This window comes from Myotis myotis, unplaced genomic scaffold, assembly GCF_014108235.1.
Source record: "Myotis myotis isolate mMyoMyo1 unplaced genomic scaffold, mMyoMyo1.p scaffold_m19_p_7, whole genome shotgun sequence".
NCBI classification, from domain to species: Eukaryota; Metazoa; Chordata; class Mammalia; order Chiroptera; family Vespertilionidae; genus Myotis; species Myotis myotis.
In genome coordinates, this window is record NW_023416379.1 from 81,959,186 (window position 1) to 81,980,038 (window position 20,853).

The following is a 20,853-nucleotide window of genomic DNA, read 5'->3' on the forward strand; positions in this document are numbered from 1 at the left end:
CAGTCTTTGGATGAATGGCCAATCCTAAACCTAGATGACATCATGTTCAGATCATTAGTTACATCTTCAAAGGTTCTACTTTCAAATAATGTTGCATTCATACTTACCAAGAATTAGAACTTGAACATTACTGTCTGAGGGACAAAAAGTTAATCCATCACAAATACTTTCATGGTAATTTCAATGAATTCCTGGAGGCTGAGTGTGGAATATCATGAGAGTGGGAAACTTCTGGGGACTGTAGTCTTAGGAGAACCCCATACTTTTGTGGGCTTTACTTCCAGGAATCCCATCCTGTTCTCACCCTGAAGAGCCCACAGATATGTCTTTGCAGTTCTGGCAAAGGGGAAGGAAAAAGTAATCACTGTGAAATAACCAAGAACCAGAGCATTCTCCATAACAAAGACCTACACTCCAAGGAAATGACCTTATCAGGGACTTACCCTACCTGTGGAAAGGGCATTTCTCAGATTCCAGTCCCTTCTCTTCTGTGTTGGGGGTGGAGGGAAAGACAACAACTAAGAAAGGCTTATAATGGTCACAGTCCCAGGACAGAGATCCACTAAGTTTAAGATTTAATTCTAAGATTATAGGATGCTTCCTCTCTCCTACACCTTACCACCACACCAATGGAGCTCCAGTATAAGAGTTAATTAATGCTGAAAGAGCTGCACAGTGCAAATACTATCTAGAAAGAGTTCTTAGGGAAACCCAAATACATTAAGAGAGACAACAACAAGGACACTAAAAGAATCTGAAGCCTCTGGCACTTACAGCTAGAGCAAATATTAAACAAAATACAATCCCGCCCTAGCTGGTTTGGCTCAGTGGATAGAGCATCGGCCTGTGGGCTGAAGGGTCCCAGGTTCGATTCCAGTCAAGGGCACATGCCCAGGTTGCAGGCTCGATCCCCAGTAGGAGGTGTGTAGGAGGCAACCAATCAATGATTCTCTCTCATCACTGATGTTTCTATCTCTCTCTCCCTCTCCCCTCCTCTCTGAAATCAATAAAAATACATTTAAAAAAAAAAAAATACAATCCCTAGCTAGATTAATATAAACCCTTACACTAAAAACTTATTTACCTCAGCTCCTATTGCCTAATACATCATGTCCAACTGTCAACAACAAAAAAAATTACATCATGCTTTTATTTATTTTTTATTGAATTCAGAGGAAGGGAGAGGGGAGAGAGAGAGATAGAAACATCAATGATGAAAGAGAATCATTGTTTGGCTGCCTCCTGCACGCCCCACACTGGGGATCGAACCCACAACCTGGGCATGTGACCTGACAAGGATCGAACCGTGACCTCCTGGTTCAGAGGTAGACACTCAACCACTGAGCCATACTGGTTGTGCCACATCATGCTTTTAAAAGGCAAGAAAAGACACAAATGCAAAGTAAGCATCAGAGCTGAACTCAAATATTTTTGGAATGAGACAGGGTATTTATTATTTTTTAAATATGTTTTTGTTGATTTTAGAGAGAGGAAGGGAAAGAGAGAGAGAAAAAATCAATGAGAGAGAAACATCTATCAGCTGCCTCTTGCACGCCCCCTACTGGGGATCGAACCCCAAACCTGGGAATGTGTCTTGACCAGACATCAAACCAGCGGCCTCTTGGTGCAGAGGACGACACTCAACCAACTGAGCCACACCATCCAGGGCCAGACAGGGAATGTAAAATAACTATGCTAATATGTTACTAGTGATAATGGAAAAAACAACAATATGCAAGCACAGTTAGTAAGGTAAGCAGATGAATAATCACGAGGAAATACAAGAAATCAAAAAGTCTGTAACAGAAATAAAGGATGCCATTGGTAGGTTCAACAGCAGACTAGACACTGCCATGGACAGAATCAGTAAGCTTGAAGATAGGCCAATAGAAATTTCCCAAAAAAATGCAAAGAGAAAAAAATAATTAAAAAAACAAACAACTACAATAGCAAAAAAACAACAGAACATCCAAGAACTGTAAAGTAATTTCAAAAAATGTAACATATCTGTAATTGGAATACCAGAAAAATTTCCACAATTAATAACATACACCAAGCTACATATCCAGGAAGCTCAGAGAACACAAAAGAGGATAAATGCAGGAAAGTCTACACCTATGCATACCATATTCAAACTACAGAAAACCCAAGACAGAGAAAATCTTGAAAGAAACCACAAGATAAAAGCCTAGAGATGAACAAGGATAAGAATTCCAGCCCTAACGGGTTTGGCTCAGTGGATAGAGTATCTGCCTGCAGACTGAAGGGTCCCAGGATCGATTCCGGTCAAGGGCATGTACCTTGGTTGCGGGCACATCCCCATTAGGGGGGTGTGCAGGAAGCAGCTGATCTATGTTTATCATTGATGTTTCTAACTCTCTATCCCTCTCCCTTCCTCTCTGTAAAAAATCAATAAAATATATTTTTTTAAAATTCCATCAGCTTCTTTCTCTTCAGACACTCAAGCAAAAAGGGAGTGAAGTAAACTATTTAAAACATTGAAAGAAAAATAACTACAAACTTAGAATTCTATTTCCAGCGAAATTAGCCTTCAAAAGTGAAAGAGAAATAAACATTTTTTCTCAAACAAAAACAAGAATTCATTGCCAGACCTGCCATGAAAGAAATATTAATAGAAGTTCTTTAAGGATCTTGCCTACCTTTTTATTTTGAGTGCTTTTGTCTTTGCTGATGGATATATAAAGACTTTAAGAAACTTCACCAAATTTAAACCAAAGTATTTACTAACAAAATAAAATTCTAACTATTTTCCTGGCAAAAAGCAATTAATGTGGGATATGACTGATTAAAAAGAAGTAGAAATGTTTGATTGTGGGGGAAAAATCATGTAATAGCTATTAACAGTCATTCAGAATTTTTCTTATCATAGAACTCACTGAAAAGCTAATAAAAGATACAATCCCTTTAGCCATAACAATTCCATCACAAAGATCTGTTCAAAAAATTTTAAATATATTTTTATTGATTTTAGAGAGAGGTAGGGAGAGGGAGAGAAACATCAATGATGAGAGAGAATCATGGATCTGCTGCTTCCTGAACACCCCACACTGGGGATCAAGCCCACAACCTGGGCATTTATCCTGACCGAAATCGAACCATGACCTCCTGGGTCATAGGTCAATGCTCAACCACTGAGCCATGCTGGTTGGGCCAAAATTTTATGTTTAAAACTGACAGGCTTCTGACATGTTTTCTCCATATCATTTCTGAGGACTAACATATCCCCAATAATTATTTGTGTTCTCCTTTTGAGCTTTTGACCAACAGCATTCATTTATTTGTAAAATGTGACTCTTAACCTTACTTATTTCTAAAGATAAGCATTCTAAACTAAAAGAACAGCTCTCTTATTATTAAGGCCAAATTACACTTTCAAGTAACAATCCAAATGCCATTCAAAGGCCTCAAATTCTCTCACACAAGTAGGCCAAGTGCCCAAAACCACATTTTATTTAGAAAACAGAATGAAATAAACTCCAGGCCTATTATATGTAATACACTAAATTGAATATTTTTTCCATTAGAAAATATACTTGCTATTTAATGATAATAAATTATCATTAATATCTAATACAGAATCAAACAAGGACAAAAATGACTTATCATTAACAAACCCTAAAACAGTACAATTCCTTATAATTTAAAGTTGTTTAATACTTTAAAAATATTTTCACATATGCTCCTTAGATTCACAACAAATCTATAAAGTTTACATTCTAAAACTAAAACTGCACTGTCCAGCTGGTAACCACCAGCACAGGTGTTTACTGAGCACCTGAATTGTGAATAGTCCAAACAAAGATGTTTTATAAAATACACAACAGATTTCAAAACCAGGGGAAAAAAGTACACTATCTCATTAATAACGTATTACATAATTTTGAAATAATGTATTAATTTCAACTATTCCTTTTTGTGTTTTTTTTAATTTTTTTTGATTAATTAAATTTTTATTGTTCAGATTATTAGTTGTTCCTCTTTTTCCCCCCATAACTCCCCTCCACCCAGTTCCCACCTCACCCTCCTCCCTCACTCCCCACCCACTGTCCTCATCCATAGGTGCACGATTTTTGTCCAGTCTCTTCCCGCATCCCCCTCTCACCCCTTTCCCCCCACAGAATACTCAGTCCACTCCCTTTCTATGCCCCTGATTCTATTATAATCACCAGTTCATTCTGTTCATCAGATTATTCACTTGATTTTCAGATTCACTTGTTGATAGATGTGTATTTGTTGCTCATAATTTGTATCTTTACCTTTTTCTTCTTCTTCTTCTTAAAGGATACCTTTCAGCATTTCATATAATACTGGTTTGGTGGTGATGAACTCCTTTAGCTTTTTCTTATCTGTGAAGCTCTTTATCTGACCTTCAATTCTGAACAATAGCTTTGCTGGATAAAGTAATCTTGGTTGTAGGTTCTTGGCATTCATCACTTTGAATATTTTTTGCCACTCCCTTCTGGCCTACAAGGTTTCTGTTGAGAAATCAGCTGACATTCGTATGGGTACTCCCTTATAGGTAACTAAGTTTCTTTCTCTTGCTGCTTTTAAGATTCTCTCTTTGTCTTTTGCTCTTGGCATTTTAATTATGATGTGTCTTGGTGTGGTCCTCTTTGGATTCCTTGTGTTTGGGGTTCTCTGCACTTCCTGGACTTGTAAGTCTATTTCTCTCACCAGGTAGGGGAAGTTTTCTGTCATGATTTCTTCAAATAGGTTTTCAAAATCTTGCTCTCTCTCTTCTTCTGGCACCCCTATAATTCTGCTGTTGGTACACTTGAAGCTGTCCCATAGGCTCCTTACACTATCTTCGTATTTTTGGATTCTTTTTTCATTTTGCTTTTCCGGTTGGGTGGTTTTTGCTTCTTCATATTTCAAATCGTTGACTTGATTCTTGCAATCCTCTAGTCTGGTGTTGGGAGTCTGTATAATATTTATTTCAGTCAGTGTATGCTTAATTTCTAGTTGGTCCTTTATCACAACCTCAAGGGTCTCATTAGATTTCTTGAAGGTCTCATTAAGTTTATCGGCGGTTTCTAGAAAATTCTTGAAAAACCTTAAAAGTGTGGTTTTGAACTCTATATCCAGTAGTTTGCTTTCCTCCATTTCTGTCATTTGTGTCCTTTTCCTTTGTCTCCGCATTTTTTATGCTTCCATGTGTTGATAAAGTGGTTTTCTGTGCTAAGTGTCCTCTAGGGCCCAGTGGTTCAGCCTCCCCAATTACCTGAGGAGGACACTCTTGGTGCACCCCCTTATGGTCTTTGTGCACAGTCTTGTTGTAGTTAAACCTTCATTGTTATAGGTATCACTGGGAGGATTTGACCTCCAGGCCAATTGGCTGTGAGAATCAGCTGTGTCTTCAGTGGGAGAACTTCTGTGCTGGAGACACCCCTCCGGGGCAAGACTTGCTTTAATGGGGCTTTGGTGCTCACTGAGTCTGCCCCCTGAGTGTGTCCTTTATGGTTCCACGGAGCTGGAAACTGGATGGTCCCACTCTGACCTCTGGGTACACTGGCTCCTGGCTCTCTAGGGAGGTGCTAATCTAGCCTCTGCCTGAGGCTATCCAGCAAAAGCCTCCCTGCAGGGCTTGGGCGGGGGGGGGGGGGGGGTTCCATGGTATCAACAGGGCAGGGCTAGCAGTTATGGCTGCTCTCAGAGGCTCCACTTCTCAGTGTCTTGGCAATCGCTGCTAGCCCCTCCAAGAGAAAGCTGCCCTCGAGTTCCAACTGATGCCAGACAGTCCCGCTTCTCCCATATGAGTCTGGGTCCCCAGAGACTCACCCAGAACTGGAGCTCAGAGCCTGAGAATCCCTCCCGATTGAAAACGACAACCGCGCCCTCAGTCGCCAGCCCGCTCCGCATGCACCTCCGCACCTTAGTATTTTACTTCCGCACCGCACCTCCTCTGAGTCTCGGTATGCTTTTCTCTTTCCTTCTAGTTGTAGAATTTCCACTCAGCCAGCCTTCCTGTGATTCTGGATGATGTCCGTTCCGTCTTTTAGTTGTATTTTTGAAGTGGTTGTGCGAGGCAGCAATCTCCGGTGTTTACCTATGCCGTCATCTTGGTTTCTCTTCCTTTTTGTTTTTTAACATAGCTACTAGCAAATTTATTGGTATGTAATTTTTCAATTCAGTATACTTCAGAGAACATATGTACACTTGCTTTGCAGCAACCAATGAAGATAGTATAATTTTACAGTTCAACGAACATTGTTCAAGTTATTAGACAAACTTCTTAAAAATATATTTAATCGATTTTTTACAGAGAGGAAGGGAAAGGGATAGAGTCAGAAACATCGATGAAAGACAAATATCAATCAGCTGCCTCCTACACACCCCCTACTGGGGATGTGCCCACAACTGAGGTACATGCCCTTGACAGGAATCAAACCTCGGACCCTTCAGTCCACAGGCCGACACTCTATCCACTGAGCCAAACTGGTTAGGGCATTAGACAAACATTTTTAAGCAAATTAGTTCTTAATGCCTAAATTTGTTTGACATAATAAAAGTCATATAGAAATATCTCATCTATAAAATAAGTAATTTTCACTTTATTTACTAGAAGTATGTAACATCAATGTAACATACTAGTACATGGAGTAGGCAATCAGCAGATCCACCTGACAAGATGCTTAATATCCCAGATCATTGATTTTCTACCAAAGGGACTTATTAGTAAGAGCCACAATGAGTCAGACAGAAAGGATTAAAGAGTTTCTTTTTAAAATGATAGACCTCAGCCACCAACTTGAAACAGGAACTCCATTTAGGCAGCATTCTGTTAATCTGGTTTAGGTGGACATATTTCAATATATTTAAATTTTGTATTGTTCATTAGATTGACCCCCCTCTCCCCAACTATTCCAAATTAAAGTACTATTGAACTTAGTGAAAGTACTATTGACGTAGTGAACACATAGTAGCCTCCAAATTTTCTGTTACTTATTAAGGGTGTTAACAAATTTTTTAAGTAGAATAAAAAAAGTGATGTAGTTTCTGGCATCAATTAGTTCAGGGCAAGTAAGGTCAGTACATATGAAAGGAAGAGAATAACAAGAGTTTTTATTTTAGCCTGGTTGGCATGGCTCAGTGGTTGAACGCTGACCTATGGTCACGTGCCGGGGTCCAACCCCAGCGGGTCCAGGGGTCCCCAAAGGTGTGGACGGAGTTGGCGAAGAAGGAATGACACGGAGACAGCGTTCAGTTGATCAGCAGCCTAGCCAGGATCTCTAGCCAAGTTCCGGTCAGGATCTCCAGTGAAGTTCTGGTTAGGATCTCCAGCCAGGTTCTGTGTCCATGTTGTCTTGCTAGGTTCTCCAGCCAGGTTCTCCAGGTTCTCCAGCCAGGTTCTGTAGCCAAGTTCCCTCGCTAGGTTCTCAAGCCAGGTTCAGTTACCAGGTTCTAGTCAGGTTCTCTTGCCAATTTCTGTAGTCAGGTTCAGTCCAGGATCTTTTGCCATGTTCTCTCGCTAGGTTCTGTCTCTAGGTTCTGAGGCCAGTTTCTGTCCAGGAACTTTTGCCATGTTCTCTCCAGCGAAGTTCTTCTGTCTCTAGAGAACGTTCTGTGTAGGTTCTGTGCCTAGGTTCTGTCTCTCTTGGTTCTGTCTTCTTACATCTGTATTTATACCAGTTGATTCCAATCCTATCAATCTCTATTTCAAAGGTTAGGGCATTTCTTATCTCCATTCCAGGGAGTAAAGATTATGTAGCTTAAGCATGATTGTTCGTAGTTAAAGTGATTAATTACCCACCTGGCACTTAGTTAAGAGGTTTTATTCCCTCCCTAACTTCAGGGGAAAATCCCTACCTGGGGAAACAACCTTTCTCAGAGACCTTGGTTAAAACACATAGTGCCAAGAAGGTGAGCAAACATATTAAGAACAGTATGCCATATATGCCAGGTCCCTTGAAACAGCAAGCATGGACCGGCTCCCGGTAGTCACGGATTCCCAATTCCTGGTCAGGGTACATGCCTGGTTGCAGGGCTCAATCCCCAGTGCAGGAGGCAGCCTATCAATGATTCTCTCTCATCATTGATGTTTCTATGTCTCTCTCCCTCTCCCTTCCTCTGAAATAAAAAAAATATATTTTTTTTTTAAAAAAAAGAGTTTTTATTTTGGCTTTAAATTATGAGCTTCTAAATTATAAATTCAACTGGGTTTTGGTCCCTTTCTTTCCAGCTCTGGCACCAGATACTACAGTCATTGTGATGTTAATGCCCAAAAAAACCAGATTGCCATTTATGAACTCCTTTTTTTAAAAAAATATATTTATTTTATATTATTTTTTATTTTTTTTAACCCTCACCTGAGGGTATTTTTCCATTGATTTTTAGGGAGAGTGGAAGAGAGAAAGACAGAGAGAAATATCAATGTGAGAGAAACACATCAATTGGTTGATTCCTGCACACACCCTAACCAGGGCTGGGCTGGGGAGAAGCCTGCAACCAAGCTACGTGCCCTTGACCAGAATCGAACCCAGGACCCTTCAGTGCACAGGCCGACACTCTATCCACTGAGCCAAACTGGCTAGGGCTATGAACTCCTTTTTAAGGAGGAAGTGACGGTGGTGAAGAATGATGTTCACATGCTTAAATACTCCCAGCTTGCAGACAACAATGTGCCTAATCTTCATGTCATGAAGGTCATGCAGTCTCTCAAATCACAAAGTTTGCCTGGAGACATTATTACTGCTACCTTACCAATTAGGGTATCCAGTATCTCCCTGGTTATCTCCACCTGCCCCCTGAAATTTTGCCTGCCACTTTGCCTCTAGCTGGCCTAAGACTGACCCGCCAAGACCCAAAGGTCTGGAGGGCATGCAACCTGCTAGAGTCACAGGAGAGGAAGCCAAGAGAGACACCTACAGACTATAGAAGGAGTGCTGTGCCTGCTGATGCTAACAAGGAAGCTGAGGCTGGTGCTGGGTTAGCAACCAAATTCCAGGATTTCGTTGTGGACATGGTCAATCACCTCAGTAAAGTTGGAGGGATTATTTTGTGTTGAATATTTAAAAATTTTAAAAAATAAAATTTAAAAATAAATAAGTTCAACTGAATTTTATAGAATACTAGAGGCCCAGTGCATGGATTCGTGCACCACGGGGTCCCTCAACCTGGCCTATGGAAATCAGGCCTGAACCAGCTGACATCCCCCAAGGGGTCCCAGATTTCGAGAGGGCACAGGAGAGCTCCAGGGCGTGTCCGGCCCGTCTCACCCAGTCCCAATCAGCCGGACCCCAGCAGCAAGCTAACCTACCAGTGAGAGCATCTGCCCCCTGGTGATCAGTGCCTGTCATAGCGACTGGTCGAATGAACAGTCGGACACTTAACATATTAGGCTTTTATTATATAAGAAATTTAGGAAATTTTCATGGCAAAGGTTTTACATTTCCATTTGATATTCATTCTGAAAATTCTGAACTGTCAACAGACCTATTTTCATTATTTAAGGTAATTTTCTTAAATTGCTTCAGAAAGTGTGCTTGATAAGAATGGTCTAATTAGTAGATAAGTAAAATGGAATCTTCATCTTAAATAGTGCGCACACATGCACAAGTGCACAAACACACATACACACTCCAATACAGCAAGATAAAATACTCATCAGAGTACAACCCACTGCAGCAGAGCAGGAATTTTAATGGAAATCTAATACAAAAACTTTGATATCAGCAAAACACAGTTCTCAATAAATTAAGTTACAAAATACAGAAAGATTATACATTTGAAAGACCAACTTTAAATGTTTCCTAAAAACATTATGAATATGTAGTCTTAATTTCACAAATATACAAACTTCTAAACTTATAATCCAAAACAAATAATTTGGCACTTGATTATTATAATGATCATGATAAATAAATACTCTAGGAATGACACTGTTATAGTTAATAAAATCAGTCTAGATGTTGGGTAAATTTTTTGCTTCCGTTCTGGGGCACTGATGGATACTAAGAAAGTTAAGACAGTTTGAATAGTTAAGTACAAGGATCTTAAAGACATCATCAGTTCAACTGAAAGTATGCTTTACTCTAAGGACTCAATGACAGGAGTAGAAAAAATATATATATTGGCTATGCCAAGTACTCACTATGTGCCTGGTCAAACTAAAGAGAGAGATGAACAAATCTTGCTTATCTTCCAATGTAGGAATCTATATCTTCATCTTCTTTATATTACTCCTAGTACATTTTAACATATCTCTTGGCATATGTTCTTTTAATGTACTATATATTTCCTCTCTTGTTTGGATTTCTAATGATTCACCTGTTAAGTTTTATTCCTATCTCAACACTGTAAACTATCCCCACACATTCATGACACTCATCAACAAATGGAGGGAAGGGGAGGCAAGAGCATTTATACCAGTTTTCAGGGGTTGTGGAATTTTTTTTTTTAATCTAGATGATTCTAATAATATACCCAACCCCTAATACTTCTGTAAACATTTGATGCACCAAAAACTTAAATTGGTCCTAATTCCCTTAATGTCTAGCATGGCATTAATCACATTGCTCATAATAACACAAATTCATCTTCATTAATCTCTCATCTAACGCTCCTTTCCTTAATGATGTGACAGAAACTTTCTCTTAATGTTGGTGGTAACTGTTTGTTACTGTTACTATGCTTACTAGTAAAGTATTTTTCTACTAGAAACTCCCAGTGGTTAGATGCCACACAGTCTCTTGCAATTACCTGAACACTGAACCATCAAAAGAACCTGAACTAAGTGGCACTAAAACAGACACTGAAATTAAGGATCCCATCTTAGTCATCTGTCTTATAAATTAGTTGAGAAACAGAATGAGACCATGATGGTATGTTTAACAAAGTATAAAAAATTTGAAAGATTATGAGATGCAAGTCTACTTGGAGGCATTGGGAAGGACTGACACAGCACAAGTAGGTTTAGGAAAGAATGAATCCATAACACTGCCATATCTGACATTAGATCAACATCTTAGGCTAGATATAAATTTAGAATAATGACTTTTTTTAAAGGAGAGTTTCTTCTTAGAGTAATAGCTTCTTTAAATACAAACAACTAGTAAGTATGTTTTTAGCTGAATGAAAACGGTGAGAGAGTGGAACATCCAGGCACCTGAGACCTTCAGAAACTAAAACAAAATCCAAAACAAAACAGAAGTAATGTCAATTTACTCCAAAGAAAGAAACATTTAGGAGCCCAGAGAAAAATGCCTACCTCACTTGGGCTAAAAGCCAAAATTATGACTGAAAAATGAAAGTATTACATATAGCAAGGTCTCAGGTCAGAGAAGCCCTAGTAAGATGATGAAAGAGATTCTATCTGCTTAATAATGGTAATAAATTACTCTATTAAGTTTAAAATCTAACATAAACCTAAAGAAAGCTGGATGAAATGATGTGGGGAAGTGCAAAGGAGGACTGAAAAGGACAAGTACAGACTACCAAAAACAAAAAAAAACAACAAAAAGCAAGAAGGTCTTTCCAATACCCGTTCAACACCACTTCAGTGAAAACAAGGGACCAACAATTAGTACTTTCAAGTTTCTTATGCTTCCTTGCTTGTTTATTATGTTGGCAGTTACGAATACTTGACACTATTAAAAATTGCGAGCTTACTTCTGAAACTGAAGGGTATGCTGAAACTTTGTAATCTGCTTTGCACTGGGTCTGAAAGGAGTTGACTCATGTGAAGAGATAGCAGCAAAAAAAAAAGCAGGCATTAAATCCCTGGGACCAAATGAACAAAGGGAATGCTAAATTGTGACCAGGGAATATCCTCAAACATTGAGATAAAAGATGATCTCATTTCACTTATCTAGCACCATTTATATCATGTTTATACATCCAACTACTAATATAGACAACTAATGTGGTCCCAAAACAAAAAATACAGGAGTCCAACATCCTGTCAGTTTTACTGCTTGGCTCATCCTTTATAATAAAAGCCTAATATGCTAAGCGTCCAGTTGTCCAGTCAACTAATCAAAGCATAATATGCTAAGGCCGCTCAACCGCTCACTATGACATGCACTGACCACCAGGGGGCAGACTTTCTGGTTGGTAGGTTAGCTTGCTGCTGGGGTCTGGCTGATTGGGACTGAGCGAGACAGGCCGGAAATGCCGTGGAGCCCTTCCACGGTCCCTCCCTGATTGGCCAACCTCCTGCGTCCATCTCCGGCCCTACTCGTGCACCAGTGGAGTTCCTCAGTCTGGCCTGCGCCCTCTCACAATCCCGGACCCCTTGGGGGATGTTGGAGACCCGGTTTCGGCCCAATCCCGCAGGCCAGGCCAAGGGACCCCACTGGTGCACAAATTCGTGCATTGGGCCTCAAGTCTTAAATAATTCCAATAACCAAGCTCATCCTGGAAACAAATATCTACCTTGTATCTCTCACAAGAAACCTAGACTCTCTCTGGTTTCGCTTCCCTATGGCTAGGAGTCTTCAAGGCCTACATACTATCAAACCCCACATCCTTCCCTTTCCCCCAAGATGCCAATCTGAACTGCTACCAACAACCATCCCACACTCACACCAAGCTGCCCTACTCCATCTATCTGTCTACACACTACCTTTTGCTACACATATCCCTCATGCTGACAAGCTGACTGTAGATATGGACGAACCTCCATCCAGACTTCCCAGACCAGTTTTCTCCCCCACCTAAAAAGACAAGTTCTATTTGAGGTCAATCTGCCTAGCAGTAGTGGATATCAAACTCTACAACTAAGCAAGTCATAGCTCCATCATCATGATTACCCAATTTACCTAACTTTCAGTCATATATTGGGTTTTAGTCACCCTTTCTTTTCAGAACACAAACTAAAACTTTCAGATCTCTCACAACTTGCTTTACCAGTTTACCTAGGAAGCAGATTTGCAGTTCTGTCCTATTTTCACCCAAATCAAGAATCATTACAGCTCTTTCCTTGCCTACCTTCAGGCCCTTGACAAAACACCATTTCTTTATATACGTTAGAAAATTAAACAGTTATCACACTTAAAATACATTTAATAGGGGAAAATGTTCCATGACTAAGGAGGGGAGAAAAAAATAACAAATTTGGATTACGTAGCAATAAAAATTTGGAGGTATTTTTTTTTTTAAAAAAAAAACCCACATCTGTATTATCTTTTTTTAATTTTTTGAGAACACTGGCATTATTTTATTTTTTAAAATATGTTTTTATTAATTTTAGAGAGGGGAAGGGAAAAAGAGAGAATTCCATGAGCAAAACGTCGATCTGCTGCTTCCTGGACGCATGCATCTTGGTGCGTGGGATGACGCTCAACCAGCTGAGCCACATGTGCTAGGGCTTGTACGTACTTTTGATTGGCAATATGGAATGAACTAAAAGCATTTCATGTTCTATAATTTTTATATTAAATGCTTTAAAATTCAAAACAAAGAAATTAAAGATTTTTTCATTTTGTGACAAAACCAAATAAAATACCATGTAAATATTTTAACCTGTCATCTGAAAGCATAAGAAATAAAGACTGCTGCCTTGGTAGGCATGTTCAATGGTTAGAGCATCAGCTTGCACACCCAAGGGTTCGCTTTCCCATCAAGAGCATGTACCTGGGTTACGGGTCCTATCCCGCCCCAGTTGGGGTGTGTAGGAGGCGCATGTGGAAGACAGCCAGTGGATATATCTCTGTCACATCAATGTTTCTCTCTCTCCCTCCCTTCTCTCGCTTTTCCCCCCTCTCCCTCCCTTCCACTCTTTTTAGAATGTAAAAAAATCCTAACTCCTGAGGAATAAAAAAAGAAAGACTGCTGATAACCAAGCAAATGAGATTTCTATTATAAGAGGAAACTCCCTTTAAATGATTTTAATAATTTTAATATGATTACTACAGGACCAATAAATTTAAAGTATACATAGATATGGAAATATCTGACAAATACCTTTCAAAAGTTAATTACAAATGCCCCAATAAATCAACCTTCGAGAAACACATTCTGGGTAGTCAAAGTGAAAGTACGCAACAATCACACTTTACCAAGATAATTTGGCAACTCATCTAACCAGAACACAATGAGAAAGTCACTAAGAAAAGACCTCTGGACAGTCAAAATAGATACTCCAATACCCAAGTATTGATACTCATTTCCTTTATACAGAACTAGAAATATGAGCAGGACCTCCACACGTGTAGAAAATTTGAGAAAACAGAGTTGGGAAGGGGGACATTGATCTTAGTGACAAGCACACCCAACAGCAAAGCAGAAAAGTACTTAAATAACATCAAAATGCAAAGGAGTCTGATCAACACTCCTATATACAATCCACAAGATAACTCCAGGCATGACAGACAGTACCTGACAGATCTGAAATAATGACCCTAAGTTATCAAGAAGATTAATTACATTCTGCATCTCCCACTCAAATGACAGAAAAGTAGTACATACTTGACTTTAGTCTGATTTTCATTCAAAGCAATTACAGTGATTTTACAATTTGGTGCTTGAAGGAACAATCCCTCGATTACCCAATAAGCTCAAAACCAATCAATCAGAAAGGAATTCATCTGCAAGTTGGAAATACCAAAGGTTTTCCTGTTTCGGAGTGTTAAGGGCACTTTGTGCGCAAAAGTCACCTGGAAGTGAGCGGGAGGCGGCGGGACGTGAAACCAGCCTCAGGAAACACAGAAGCGCACGGCGAGTTGTCCAGAAACACTATATGCTTAAAGCATTTCCCACAAAACGACGTGTGGGCCAGGAGGAGCCACATCAGCAGGATTCTGCATATGCCCTGCTCCTAACCCATTAGTTGGTTTCATACATTATTCATTTAGGCTAACAGCGTGCCCGTGTGAAGCAGCAGTTTCCAACTCCGCTCAACTACAAGCAGTGCTAGCACCCTCCTCATCGACTGTCCAAGACCAAAATCAAGGTGACGCTGGCAGCACATGCTTGTGCCTTATGGCGACGCAAACTCAGGCTTCAAAAGGTAGCACGCTTTGATTTTTTTTAAATTTTTTTAAGCAGCTCTCTTTCAAACGGCTTTTGATTTTTAACGCGCCGAGGGAGATCGTGTCTCGCCCTACGCGGCACTTGGTTATCAGCAGAACTGTCCCGCGGCTCAGCAACACTCCCTCTCACACCCGGCTGCACCCTCCCCCCTCCCCCGCTTTCCCTAACTTTCCCCAACAAAACTTTTAAAAAGCAAAACAGTAAATAACATAGGAGGCCTTGGACTTTTCCCTCCTCTAGCAAGGAAGTCTACATTCCCAAACAGGAAACTGCTTCTCCAAGGGTTTGCACACAGAAATCCTACCAAACCCCAACCCGGTCCTCGGGGATTTAATATTTAAATGCCCCCAGACCCGCCTGGGTAGGAACGGAGTCGATACGCGAGCTCCCACCCTGTCCTCGAGGCACCCCCGGCGAGTTTCTCACGGAGGGGACTGCCTTTCCTCACCCAAAATGAACTTCTTTAAAAGCCTCGAGGGAGATAAAGCAGTTGCAAGTGCTACTCTGTCAGGTTTTTCGATCACCCTTCCCCGTGGGGGGAGAGGAAGGGGCCGGGGAGAGAGGGCAGCGGGAGCTGAGTAAGCGGGTGGCGGGCGAGGAGGCGCGGCCGGGCGCCCCACTGCCCCCCACGCCTTTCCCTGCGCAGGAAGAGGCGGGGAGGGGGCGCGAGGCGCACCCGCGAGCCCTCCGGCTCCCCTCTCCCCGGGGAGAGCAAGGTGGCCGGCGGGGCGCAGGGGCGGAGGGAGGAGGGCTCGGGCTGGCCGCCCCCCGTCCCTTCCGCGCCGGGACCAAGCAGGGACGCCGCCCTCCCGAATGGGCCGGGCCGGGCCGGCGGCCGGTGGGGAGCGCACCCCGTTTCTTACCCATGCTGGGGGCCCCCGCGGGGAGAAGCCCGGCGCCGCCGCTCCTCCTCCAGCTGCTCGCGCCGCCGCTCTGGCGGCCGGAGGCGGGCCCAGCGCCCCGCGCTTGCCCCTCCTGAGCTCAGGCGGGGCGAGGAGGTGCCTCCATCAGCCCGCGGCGCTCCCCGGACAGTCCCGTCGGCGCGGCCGGCGAGGGGGAGGCGGCGGCCGCGGCTCCTGGCGCCTGGCCCGCCCCCGCCCGCCCACACAGCGGCTTTCCCACCCGGCGTGGCAGCCGCAGGGGGAGGGGACCGGCCGGCTCCTCTAGGCCGCTGGCTCCAACCCGCCGAGCCCAAGAGCCCGCCCCGCGCCTCCCCTTCGGTGCGCGCCGTTCAAAGCGAGCGCGACGCCGAAGACTGAGGTGGAGACGCGGACCGAGGCCGGGAAGGTGTCGGGAACTGGGCCCGGGAGGAGGGAAATCTCGCGAGATTCCCTCGCACTCCCAGGCCCTCCCGCCCCGCCGGGTGCCGGCTCGCCACCCCGCCCGCGGCCCGTGCCAGGTGCGGTGACGTCACGGCCGGAGGTCGCGCGCCGCCCGCGTCCAGGTGCGGCGGGCGGATGTCGGAGGCCGCCGGAGGGACTGCGGTTTACCCTCCGCGCTCGAGCCGGGACCCGCTGGGAGGGGGTTGCTCGGTGGGCGCCTCGGATGAACACAGAGTTTGCTGGGAGGCAAAGGGCGCCTGGGTTGCCCCACTTTCCGCGGCGGCGACGCGGAGCTGCAGAGAATTCCTTCATGAAAAAACAAACAAAAAAATCCCAAGTACAAAATAAATAATATTTTACAGGAATAAATTATTGGCTTCCTATAAGACAATTTTTAAACCCCTTTTCTCTTTTATAAGTATAAGTTGTTACATGATATTCATAATTTGAAGTATTGCCAGGTATGTTTTCTATCCTCAGCATGAAGAAGGGCAAAGGATTATTGTAATCAAATAGTGTTTTTTTTCTTTTTTAAAAAAATGAAACATTGGCTACAGTTACACCTTCGCTAAATCCCAGTGTGTTTTTTTGTTTGTTTGTTTTTGTGTTTATGAAAGATTCTTATTGATTTCAGAGGGAGGAAGGGAGAAACATCCACGGGCTGCCTCCTGCATGCCCCCAACAGGGAATCCAGCCCGCAACCCCGGCATGTGCCCAGACCAGAATCCAGCCACAACCTCTGACTAACCTGATGCGCGGGTCCACGCTCAACTACCGAGCCACACAGGCTGGGCTCAGTCTTTCTTAGAATTAGAAACTCTGAATAGAGGTTAAGGAAAACTAACAGGAGGGGGAAAAGTATAATTAATTCAGCCGGGTATTTTTCCCTTCTTGTTTAAGTATACCCAACCCCCAGACAGAAGTGTGTGACAGCAACATTTGTTGAATGCCAACCACTGTGCATAGTGCTTTAAAAAAAAAAAAAAAAAAGTCATTTAATTCTAACAATCATCCTATAGTAAAACTGCCTTGCTCTTTGAAACCAGACAGACATAGGTTTCTGAAACTCAGCATGGCCATTTACTTTTTGTGGAATCTTGGATAAATTAATTAACCTTCCTGGACTTCAGTTTCTTGAGTCTTTTGAAAAAAATCTTCACAATGCAAAGCACAGTGTCTGGCACAATGTAGCAGCCTTATAAATATCCATTCCTGCTGTCTCCTATAGGCCTGCTTTTGTGAACTTTTAATTCCTTTATGACTTCTAAAATGTTGCATGTGGTACCTTTATAAAAAGAATTGCCAGTTATAATCAGAAGCCAGAAAGGAGAAAAGAAAATAATTTAATATGCACACCTAAACAAGATGTACATGTTAGTTGTGTTGTATTGAAACCACAGAATATATTGTACCTTTTTCAATCAAATATTTGAGAATTATGTTCATTGTCCCCTACCAAGCAAGCAAACAAAACCAAAAAACAAAAAGCTGAAGTACAGCCCTTATCCTCAAGATTTTGCATTCTAACTAGGAAGTGACACATTAACACAGTTTATTAATAGTATGAGGTAGGGAGGGTCAAATGCCTGAGAATTTAAAGGAAAATAAATTACTATGGGCAAGGCAAGTTTCAGGAAGAAGGTATAAATAGAACCAAAGCTTGGGAGAAGGCAATAATTTCAGCCTGGAAGAGTCCTAGGAGACAAAGTGGATATGCAAAAAGAACATTCCTGAGCCTTAAAGAAGTCTATGAGGCTCCAGCTGCCCCTAAGAAAGTAAACCATTTCAGATTTAGAAGAGTGAGGATGGTGGGAGGCAAAAGAAAATTCATGAAAGGAGAGAAAGAATAATGGTATATTGGAAAAGAACTAAACTCCCAGGTCTCTAGAATCCTAGACATTTCAAGAAGAAAGGCCAATGAATAGAATTGAATAGAGGTTAAGGAAAACTAACCTCTGGAAAAAAGACCACTGGATTTGACAATACGGTTATGTTTAAATGTGTAATTTCCAAATAGATATACAGATATAGATATAGATATAGATATACTGAATATATAGAATATGTAACAGAAAAGTTAAAATTCAGTTAAAGGTTTTAGTGACTAAATGAGTGGTAAGGAGTGGAGGCCACAAAGAAATAAGGTGACCATATTTTCTTTACCAGAAGTCAGGTCATATGATCTGACAACAAGATAAAACATTTAGCCCTGCCCCCAGCTGATGTGAGTGTGGTTGAGCGTTGACCTATGAACCCAGGAGGTAACAGTTGGATTCTGATGCCCAGGTTGCAGGCTAGATCCCCAGTGGGACGTGCAGAAGACAGTTGATCAATGATTCTCTCTCATCATTGATGTTTCTATCTCTCTCCCTCTTCCTTCCTCTCTGAAATCAATAAAATCATATTTAAAAGAACAAACAAACAAAAGACATTTAGCCCTGGCCAAGTGTCTCCTGTACACCAAAAGGTGGTTGGTTCGATTCCCAGTCAGGACACATACTTAAATTTCAGGTTTAATCCTCAGTTGGGGTGTGTTCAAGGGGCAACTGATATCTCTCTCTCTCTCTCTCTCTCTCTCTCTCTCTCTCTCTTTCCCTAAAGCATATCCTTGGGTGAGGATTTAAAAAAGAAAAGAAAAGATAAAAGATTTACAATCAGTTCTAGCCTAGAAATGTCAGAATCTGTATTATTTCCATAATAAGTCATGGACTTTAGATGTTAGAAAATTAAAATAAGCAAAATCACTGCAAATTCAGAGGACAATATCCCATGAGATATTGCTGAAATATTGGATCATAAGAAAATTGAAAGGATCAGGGGAATGGGACCCATAAGAAAGGTTGAGAAAACTGAAGTAAAGTGCCCTAACCGGTTTGCAGGCTCCTCCCTGGCCTGGGCCCTTGTTGGAGCACCTGCAGGAGGCAACCAATCAATGTGTTTCTCTCACATCCATGTTTCTCTCTGTCTTTCCCTTTCTTCCACTCTCCCTAAAAAAAAGAAAAAAAATCAATGGAAAAATATCCTTGGATGAGGATTAACAGAAAAAAATAAATAAATGAAAATTAAAAAAATAAAACTGAAGTAAAGCTATAAAATAATCACAATCCTAGAGTTAATCCTATCTTCTACACGTAAAGCCAAAGGAAACCCCAATAGAAGAATGAAATCAGAAATGTATTTTTTTAAACTTATAAAATGGTATTGTTGGGGTCCAGCCCCAGCAGATCCAGGGGTTCCCAAAGGTGTGGGCGGAGTCAGCGAAGAAGGAATGATCAGCATAGCGAGGTTCTCTAGCCAGGTTTGGTTCTTATTGTCCTGTTACATCTGTATTTATACCAGTTGATTTTAATCCTATCCATTCTATTCCAAAGGAGAGTGTTTGTTAATCTAGTTCTATTGAGTTTAATCCTATCAATTCTATTACAAAGGTTAGGGTGTTTGTTAATCTAATTCTGTTGAATTTAATCCTGTCTAGGTTAATCTCTGTGTTCTATTATAAGGGCTATTCCAAGGTCACTGTTCTACTGATAAACTACAAGGAAGTGACTGAAGGAGATTATCCTACCCAGTAAAGGTTATGTCCTCCCAGCCCGGCTGCTTGCCTTCCCTGGGACTGCCCTGTGTCGGTGAGTCTCCAGGGGTATAGGCTTTGGTGCTTTCCCTGGTGGGCAGACCCCTGGGGATGTGGGCCCAACAAGTCCCAAATTTATTGCCAACAGTCTTAGTCCAAGTTCTTCATAAGTAGTACCTGGTATTTCTGTAACACTAGGGGGTTTCACTGATTTATTCTCTTTCTTAGTCTTGTTAATCCCTAATTCCAGGGAAAAATCCTCACCTGGGTAAACAACCTTTCTCGGGGAGGTGGTCTTGTTTAAAACACATAGTGGTTAGAGCGAGAGCAAACATATTAAGAACAGTACACCATATACGCCAGGTCCCTTGAAACATATGCTGTGCAGATGTTTCTTCCCTGCAGCGACTGTGTCAAGCAGCAAGGATGGACCGGCTTCTGGCAGGTATGTAAAAACTACATTCCAAATTCCAAATACTAAACAAATATTACCTATTAATTACTCCATGGAGTTCTTTTCATCTTGTCTTATCTCCCCAATGAGACCTTCAAAGTATGCACTATCTATATATATAAAAGCCTAAGCAATTGAATGACCGAACAACCAAACGACTGGTTGACTGGTCGCTATGATGTGCACTGACCACCAGGGGGCAAGCGCTCAATGCAGGAGCTGCCCCCTGGTCATTAGTGCACTGCTTAGCTAACACATGGGCGCCAGATGCAGGACTTACGGCTGGGGAGTACTGCTGCGGCGGTGTGAGCCTCTGGATCGGGACTGACTGGGCATCAGCACGCAGCAGGTTCAGCAGGGCTGGGATGAGCAGGAGCAGGAGTGGCAGGCAGGAGTTGCAGGCAGTGTTGGACTGCCGGTTTTGCCCAATCCCCCCAGGCCACACTGAGGGACCCCACTGGTGTGTGAATCCGTGCACCAGGCCTCTAGTATTTTATACATTTTTATGTAGCTAA

The 20,853-nt window shown here is 42.1% G+C and overlaps 1 protein-coding gene across 2 annotated transcripts in view; it reads right to left on the minus strand.

Annotated features, from left to right (window-relative positions):
* The window catches only part of LOC118659782 (CD2 associated protein), a 107,793-nt gene extending 91,516 nt beyond the window's left edge, over nucleotides 1–16,277 (minus strand). Inside the window, exon 1 of one of the 2 annotated variants that reach the window (XM_036316174.1) lies at nucleotides 15,855–16,277. In XM_036316174.1, the coding sequence (XP_036172067.1) occupies nucleotides 15,855–15,858 (4 nt within the window). In that variant the 5' untranslated portion in view covers nucleotides 15,859–16,277. Of the gene's footprint in view, nucleotides 1–107; nucleotides 285–15,854 lie in introns of those variants that run through there. The other variant, XM_036316175.1, reaches the window with a different exon arrangement.
* Nucleotides 16,278–20,853: the final 4,576 nt, after the last annotated feature.